We start from the raw sequence: 8,880 nt of genomic DNA on the forward strand, positions 1-8,880 counted from the left end.
CAGCAGCAGCAGCAGCAGCAGGGTATTTCAATGGAAACTGGATCACAATGGAGGTGCAAAGGCCCAGGTAAGGAAGGACTAGGAAGGACTAGGTATGCCAAGGTGTGTGTGTGTGTGAGTGTATGTGTGTGTGTGTGTGTGTGTGTGTTTCTGTGTAGATCCGGGTTTAGCAACAATGTTTAACCTTTGACTGAAGACAATGCTAGCAAGAGTCTAGAACGGTGGTTCTCAACCTGTGGGTCTTGACCACAGAAAAATACATATTTCCAGTGGTTTTAGAATTTGTTCTTGTTGCTATTTCTCAATTGTAATCTCACTATTGAGTGGTGTCTCTATTCCTAAGAGCATCAGAAATACGTGTTTTCCAGTGGTTACAACCCGTAGGTTGAGAAACACTGGTCTAGAACAACATTGTGAAGTATTTCTATGCCTAGAGCATGACCTAAATCTCATTCCCCCTAAGAAGGCACTGAGAAGTTTCAGGCAATAGAATGACATGCTAATTTTATAAGATGGTTCTAGGGCCCATGTGAGAACAGGAGATGGGGTACGTAGGTGAGGTATATGATTGAGAAGACTGGGAAGCCAGGGACAGTGCCAGGTTAACTGCAAACTCCTCCCTAGGAATGGCCCTGGGTCATCTTACAAAGTGAAAAAACAAAGGTTCCCATTCCTCCAGATCCATCAGCCCCACATTAGAGCATGCTCAGCTTGGCTAAGGGTACAGCTCTGCTTGGCTTGCACTCATTCATCCAGCAGATGAAGCAGTCGCACGCATCACAGTCCTTCTCCAGTCCCAGGGTGCTGCCTGAGCTGAGGCATCTAAGTACGGGGCACGGCCACTCAGATGTCAGTGAACAGCTCTAGAATGTGACAAGTAAGGACATTATCTGTTAATCAACCAGTGTGACTTCATTAATCAGGCAAGTTGTTAACTGCGTTAGGCTTCACTTTCTGCTCTGGTAAACGGAAACGATGAAAGTGTCTACCTCGTGGAGTGGTGAGAATCACATGAACATGCATGGTGGGAATCACATGAACATGCATGGTGGGAATCACATGAACATGCATGCACAACGGCACTCTTCATATGTCTAGAGCCTACTGCATTCAACACGCTGCCTATTGGTATCACTAACAGTAATAAACGAGAAACCTTTATAATAATAAACGATTTATAATAGTAAACAATTAACCCAGCAAAGGGTACTGTGCAGTCGTGCTCTCAGGCTGGCTGCTTACTTACCTGATATGATGGCCGGCAGGAAGAGTGTTCTGTAAGTCCCAGCAGCACCGAGGCTAGCTGCTTACCTCCCTGTGCCATGGAAGGGACACGAGTTCATGGACAGCGGCTATGTGAGGGCCTCACAAACAAATAGCTGCTCCTGTCTGCCTCCCTTTGACATCTCCACCTCTCTTCGGCCCTTTCTGCTGCAGAGAAGCCCGTATCAGGTTCAGGCTGACTAGCCGCAGGAGAGCAAATCCATGGTGAGGTTCTAGCCAACGAAGAAGGAAGATGGGTCTCTGGATGAGAGAGACCACAACCAGTGCGTGGACTTCTAGCCATTGTCACACTGTACTTACTCCCTGTTTCATTTTCTTTCATCAAAGTGCGAGCCCTAAAGCCCACTAGGAGAGATTGAGATGGTCAGTTGTGTAATCTTTAGGGCCAGCTTTGAAGGAACCTGTTTCCTTCCACTGGCTTTTCTGGAAGGATGACTACCACTAGGATCTGAGATTCCAGGTCTTCCCATCCTACGGTGTTCCCTGCCCTCCCCAACCTCCCATCCAACCTGACTCTCTCTATACCACCCTCCCGCTCCCCAGTCTTCCCTTCCTTCCCATCCCACTCCATCACACACTCACTCACTCCCCTTCTGACACTCCTTGGCTCTCTCCCGAAAAGGAACACACTTATGTCCAGCACTTTTACACCTAAGGTGTGGAAAGTCTGTGGACAGGTGATCAGAGTGGGGAGAAGTCTCTGAGCAAACAAGCATTCGCCCTCAGTGGCCTTTCCACAGGACGCGACGGAGAGCAGCAAGATCCAGCAAGTCACTGAGCAGTCGAGGCAGAGGTAGTGAGAAGAGCAGTAGAAAAAAAAAACATGTTTTACATCCCTGAGTAGAAAGCTACTCTGGGTGAAGGATGAGGCTGGAGCCAGCTGGGAAAGATGGCTGAAGTAGGCCGTCAGCTGATCCTTGTTGTGACAGCGTTCCCTTGTGCCAATTTAAAACAAGGTGTAGCTTAAGTTTGGACTGTTTTCATGGCATGACAAGAAATTAAAGGCTGTGGGAATGCACGTGGCAGCATCTGTGGAAACTAGTCAAGTAGATCTGTGTCTCTATGCAAGGCCACAAGGCCTTCCTTAGCCCTGCTGAGAACACTGCTTCCCCCACCACACCTCCAAGGCCCTACCATTCTTTGTTAAACGCAGCTCTTCACAGCATTTAATGTCATTCAAAATGAATGGTCAGCCATTTGTTGTCAGTGTCCTGTCCCACATTGTCTAATTCAATCTCACTATTTAGGATTTAGGACATTCCATGGCACACAGTATGTCCTCAGCAAATGATCAGCATGAGAGTCAATTACCTCACCATTATTATTCTGAGAATCTTCTTTCAGTCTCTACCCTCATAGTGCTGGGTCCTTGCTACCTTCAAGGGATAAGGCAGTAACTCTCTGCTCTAGGGAAAATCACAACACTTTAGTCTGTCTCTGGAGGATTCAAAATAGCACGGTAAAGATCCTTCTTTGGGACACTGCAGGTTGTGTACCTGGGGATGATGTCCTTTGTCCTACTTCAAGGGTAAGGACACGTTTCGTCCCAGGAAGTGAGTGAATAGATCACTCACTCATTGTGCAAAACAATGTCTGTGGAAGGTTTCCAGAGGTTAGAAGTTTCTTTAACTCTGGAATATTTACTAGATAGACTCTTTGAAGGCTGGGAGCTGTCACCTCCTTCTGTTCCCTAGAGCCAAACACAGCTACAACAGTGTCACAGACCACATGTGTCTTTGCAGCCCAGAGACTGAACAGCCACTGCTGCTGCAGCCAAAACTGTGTCTAGAGAGGAGTAAAAGGCAAATGTTGCTCTTTTCCATAACCTAGACAGGAAGTGCTTTAAACCCAACACTTCCAGATAGAAGAAGAAACCAAAGCCTTGCTTTGCTAAGTTTTGGTGAAGCTTACCACAAGAAACCTGAGAGAAAACCAAAACCACTACGAGTAACAGGCTGTATGGACATAAACTGACAATCTATTTTTAAGATGGAAACTGGAGATTTGGTGCGATATAGTTCACAGTAGTCTAGATACGCATGTACATACAGGAATGTGGTTATGAGTTACTCATGGGTTCTGCTTATACAGTAGTTCATGTTTTATGCCAGACCCAGGTTTGTGCAGAGGAGTTTCCCTGTTAAAGTCTGTTTTAAGGCCATTTCTCTTTGCAAGTGTGTCTTGTGCTGAGCGTGGGTACCGGTTAGATGTTTCAGTGACACGTGCCTTGTGCTTAAGTACCCAGAGGGAAAGCTGTCAAAAGGTCTGCTCATTAACTTTTTCTTTTGGACAGGGTCTCACATAGCCCAGGCTGGCCTCAATTTCCCTGCATAGCTGAGGATGACCTTGAGCTCTTGGTTCTCCCATCTCCAACTCTCAGGTGCTGGGTTCATGGGTGTAGGGGCCACCCCCTGCTCTTCCCTGCCACTTGATGCAGACATCTTCTTGGCCCTGAGTTTTCCCAAGAGCTTGGGTTAGACAGTTTCCTTTTAGAACAAAAAGGCATCTTATGACCCTATAGTGTTTTTATAGACACATCATCCTGCTTTTCCTCATGACTGAGACATGATCTATACCATCCCAGGTTATGCTGTATCCGTATTGTGTGTGTGTGTGTGTGTGTGTGTGTGTGTGTGTGTATTGCTTTGTTCTTGTTCTTCTTTTACTTTACTAATTCCTTCCATTATGACATTTCACGCCTGGCCAGGATGTTTGGTTTCTAGACAGAAGCTTAAAATAAAGATGAGAACTTTGATCTGATACCTTTATTTATATGCAAAACAGCGCACCAGTCATGAGATATGAAAAACTCGTCAGGTAGAAACCAGGTTATATCTATTTTCACTACAAAATATTGCATTATATAAAGCAACAGAGACACAAAAAAACCCTGAAAAAGACTAAAATCTTTGGATAGCAGATGTGGTTTTTCTTCTTCTTCTTTCTTCCTTGTCTCTAAAATACACCTCTTACTTTAAGAGTTTCACAGCTGAGGACATGAAACATTTCTAAGTCATAGACTTTTCTTTTTGGTTGTCACAGAGGAAAGTAGTTCTGAATTCTTTTTTCTTTTCTTTTTTAGGAAAATAATGTAATTTCCTAAAATATCCCACACACAAATGTCACGCACACACACACACAAAGAAGCTACTCTCCTTAAAAACAGTTGGTAAAGTACTTGTCAGACAAAACTACGGGTAAGAATAACAACACTTAACTTTTTATAAAACTATAATAGTGAAGGGCTAGTGTTGCTGATCTCACAACCAAAGAACCAACTTCTTAATATATAAAATATGCTTAGAAACAGGAAAGCGGGGACTCTCTTATACAAGTGCAATATAATCAGAAAAAAAAGAGGCAAGATCACAAGATAATTTCAACAAACACATAAAGAGTTAGACACAATTATTTCACGGGAAAAAGTGTAAACACTCGACTATAAATAAATTGGCACAGAGTATCCAAAGTAAAATTATCACCACTCTGAAAAATAAATGTCTTGAAAAAAATACTCTACTCCTTCTAACATAAATAAAAATAGGTTGTCTTTTTCTAACTGCATCTATGAGTCCACATGTTAAGGTCACAAATAGACAGGGTGTTTTTGGATATTTAAAGGGGCACTTTGCCCAAAAAAGCAATCAGATGTTAAATTTTCCATTTAAATATGGATTTTTCTATCTACTTTAATGTCCTATCTGGGGGTTAAAGTCTCACCAAGCTCAAATCCTCCCACAGTGTGTGCCTGTCTGTTCTGAATGTATTTTTTTAACCTCACCAAATATTCTGGGTTTTATTTATATTAGAATGTAAGTTTTCATTTGACATGGCAACAAAAAGTTTGCTGGTACACCTTTCTGTGTTTTAAACTCTGTATGCAAAAGATTTCCACCTTTTTTTTCTCCCCAAGGTTTGGTGATTTGTCAGTTAGAAAAATCCCAGATAGTCATAGTCTGAAGCCATCAGCCTGGACTAAGCTGCCCTTATTCTTTCAGAGCGTGAGGGTGTATAGGAAATAAATACAGGGTAACTGAAAGCCTCCAGTGAGTTAAAGCAACCACCCCTCTCGGGGGATCCTAACACACCGAGGGAGGCCTCAGGGCAACTCATTCTAGGTGCCTCCAGAAGGTTTTTCTGGCCAGGAAAATACCCTTGCAAGCCTCAGGTCTTTCTACCCAACGCCACCCCCTAGGCTCGGAAATCTTCCCCTGTTGCCTTGATGACCAGAAAGAACAGGCTGCAAAGCTTTCTCCTGTGTTCAGGTGTCTCTGGGCAAACCTCTAGCCTGGCAGTCCGGGTGTGTAGCCTTTGGCAGTCGCCCGGACCGGCGGCCTCCCGCGGCGTCCCCCTCCCTACACGTCCAAGACGTGGTTGAGATAGGAAATGTAGCAGATAGCCAAGCGCAGGATCTCGATCTTGGAGAGCTTCTTGTCCGGGGGCAGCGTGGGTAGCAGTTTGCGGAGCTCGGCGAAGGCCAGGTTGAAGGCCTCGACTCGGATGCGCTCGCGGGTGGCGTGGGCCGAGCGGTACTTGGCCGTGGCGCGCCGGCGGCGGCGCTTCTCCTCGCGGCTCAGCTGCTGCGGGTGCGGGTAGAGCGCGGCCCGGCTGCCGCCCTTGCCGTCGCCGTCCGCCTCCTCTACCGGCTCCAGATCCGACACGCTGCCCAGCACCTTGGTGTCTGCGCCGCCCAGAGACTCCGGGTCCGAGTGCGTCGAGCTGGGATGATCTGAGTCTGCGGCTTGATCCGGACTCAGCATCATTTTGGAGGCTGATGGGGAGTCAGAAAGTCAGTTAATAAAAGGAATCTGGTTCTTGGTTTGCAAGGACGAGTGGCGGGCGAGGGCCTAGTAAGCCTGGACTCCTAGGAGAGAACCCGGGGACACAGGCCCTCTCCTCTATCAAGCCCACGCAAGTGGGGAGGCGAGGAGCCGGCACCAGAGGGCATTCTGAACCCCACACCGAAACCTGCAGGTGGAGTGGCCAGTGGCCCTGGCGCTGGAGAACAACCATGGACCTCCGAGGCCGGCTGACATCTTGTGTCCTCTCTGGCCAGACATCAGCTGCTCTATCCTGCCTCCCTTGCTCTGCCCCCTTCCCAGACACACGAAAGATCCCGAAGGACGGATGCCCGAAGGATGGATGCATCTGAGTTTTAATGGAGATGCAGAGTATGCATCCCATCAGAGGGCCTAGGGCAAGGCAGCTGGAGACACCCAGCGCCTGAGGGTCTAGGCTGCGCTGGGGTGCGGGCGGGCCCCATCCTGGAACCTAGGCCGGAGATAGAAAGGCTTTCGTGCCGTCCTCTCCCTCGTTTCTCCGAAATAATAATGAAATGACCGAACACATGTGTTCGGTCCTTTCAAAAGAAATTGACTCCTCGGCCCTCATACTCTCCCGGAGCACCATCTGTCACGCAGACTGCCACACACATTGGGGACCTAGGGACGTGGATCACACAATACCCGGCAGTCTGCCGACCACCTCCCGGGAAAACTCAGGCGGCCGGGTCGCTGCGGGCGAAGGGACTGGGGAGGGCAAGAGAGGGATGGGCTCCGAGGCGCGGGTGAGGGACGCCCCGGGCGCAAGCTGTATCTCTGCGGGTGAAGTTCGTGAGCTCAGGGGACCGGAACCCCGCAGCTCACCGGCCGCCCTGGGAGGCCTGGCCGCGGCCCCGAGTCTTTGCCCAGCTTTCCCCAGACGATGGTCTCCTGGAAAAGCCACCTCGGGCAGGCTGCTTGCGGGCGCCTGGAGGAAGGGCCCCGGCTGCGCGTCTTCGGGAACCTTGGGCTTGTGGGGGATCCGGGCGGGCGGGTGGGGACAGAAACCTGCTCGAGCTGAGCTTTTGGGCCTTGGCCACCAGGAAGGACGACCGGGCTGCGACCCCTGTGCCCCGCCGTGCCCCTTGCAGGCAAGGCTCCGAACCCGTCCTGTAAGAGGCTCGCTCCAGAGAAACAAAAGCCAGGGAATGTAGGTTCGGCTCCCGGCCGCGAATTTGCCCAGGAGAGAACTGAGCTGGGAAACAGCTTTCCGTGCAGGAAAAACGGATCTACAGAATAACAACAAATGATCCAAACGAACCACATGCGATTCCCTTAAGGGCTTTCCTCTACGTTTATAAGTAAAACAACTCATATCTAAGCAGTTGGCGTGAAGAGGTAGAAATACACAGGGAGAAAAATCACAACAAACCACGACATAGTTACAGATCGGACAAAAAGTTCCTGGGTTGTCCCCCACGCGTTTAAATCCTCCAGATATTTAAAAAGTCATAAATGGTATTTCTCATGGGCATTTATGTCTATGACCATGTATGGGGAATGCATCTATAAAACACAATATGAGGCAACTTAATTTAAAGAAAAAGACACATGAAGATGTCTTACCTTGCAAGAGCCCTGTCGATAATTTTTCGCCAATCTTTTAGAGTTAAAATTCCAGGAAACAAGGAGGAGAGATCCTGGCAAATATTAAAAGCAGCCAATATTTATTACATTCGCAGATGAAAAAGCAGCTGTCATCTCGCCGACCGCCACAACGAGCGGCGGTGTCTTGGGGGGGGAAGATATGGTTGTTCACTTAGTTGATGGATTGAAAACGCCCGTGCTTTTTAATTGTTCTTAAACATTTCGGAAATTTCGTTGATGATCTTTCTAAGTCGAAGTGTTGAAACCTCACGCTTCCCCACTCCCAGGGCTCTATAAATAACAAAAGAGATGCAGAGATAAACACAATCACATCAAAGGGCCGATTCCTCCACTTTCTAATAGCAGAATAATCAATAAGAAAGATGGTTAAGATAAAATTCCATTCCTTGAGGACCCCTTCCCTTCCCTTAATCGGGCTGGGGCGAAACTGGGAAGTGCGGGCAGGGATGGATGGGGCTCAGAAGTGATTTTTTTCTTCTTCTTCAAGATAATGCTTTGTTCAGCCGATGTCTCCCCAGTTTTCAGGAACACAATACAGTAACTAGGGCTTAAGGTTGCCTCGGTCTTGTCCCTCATCTACTTATATGTTGTATAAACAGACGCCTATTTTCCAGTTTCAAAGTCTTTCAAGGTTTGGTTACACCCCCTCCCCTGCCCCACTCCCTCCCCTCTTTACCTTGTGGTAAAATGTATATAGTCAGTAGCTTGGAGATGCTTGAGGAAGGTTGGAGAGAAGTGGATGTCTTCTGGAATAACACTGATGGGGAAGCAGAAAAAGGAGAGGTTGGGAGAGTCAAAGCAGAGGCAGCTGCCTGTGTGGCTTCTTGGCTCTTCTGGTACCAATTGATTTAGCCTGGAGATGGTGGAAGAGATAAAGGCTTAAGAAGGGGGATGGAATTTTTTTCCCCCTAAATTGATATTTAATGGGAAATCCTATTGGACAGAAACCTGGACACGAGTCACTTAATTGGACTTGACATCTGTCACAGTGTGGGAGTTTTCACAGCCCAAATATTTTAGCAGATCAGATTCCCACTGAATCTGTGCCATAAAACATAGCCATTGAAAGCAGTCCATGATAGAAACCATAGCATCTAAACAGTGTCTGGCCACTCAGGCGATTTCTTGTTTTCAGATTATTGATGCACTATTTAAGTGCAAGTAAACA

General features: G+C 47.4%; 1 protein-coding gene across 1 annotated transcript; it reads right to left on the reverse strand.

The window, feature by feature from the left end:
• Positions 1–3,247: 3,247 nt before the first annotated feature.
• Nhlh2 (nescient helix-loop-helix 2) lies at positions 3,248–8,567 on the reverse strand. The gene is made up of 2 exons (XM_028753040.1): positions 8,389–8,567; positions 3,248–7,980 (listed from the first exon to the last, which is right to left on the reverse strand). The coding sequence occupies exon 2, from the start codon at positions 6,045–6,047 to the stop codon at positions 5,640–5,642; it is 408 nt and encodes a 135-aa protein (XP_028608873.1). The 5' UTR covers positions 6,048–7,980; positions 8,389–8,567; the 3' UTR covers positions 3,248–5,639.
• Between the last annotated feature and the right edge of the window lie 313 nt (positions 8,568–8,880).

This window comes from Grammomys surdaster, unplaced genomic scaffold (genome assembly GCF_004785775.1).
Source record: "Grammomys surdaster isolate TR1022 unplaced genomic scaffold, NIH_TR_1.0 125941, whole genome shotgun sequence".
Taxonomy (NCBI): domain Eukaryota; kingdom Metazoa; phylum Chordata; class Mammalia; order Rodentia; family Muridae; genus Grammomys; species Grammomys surdaster.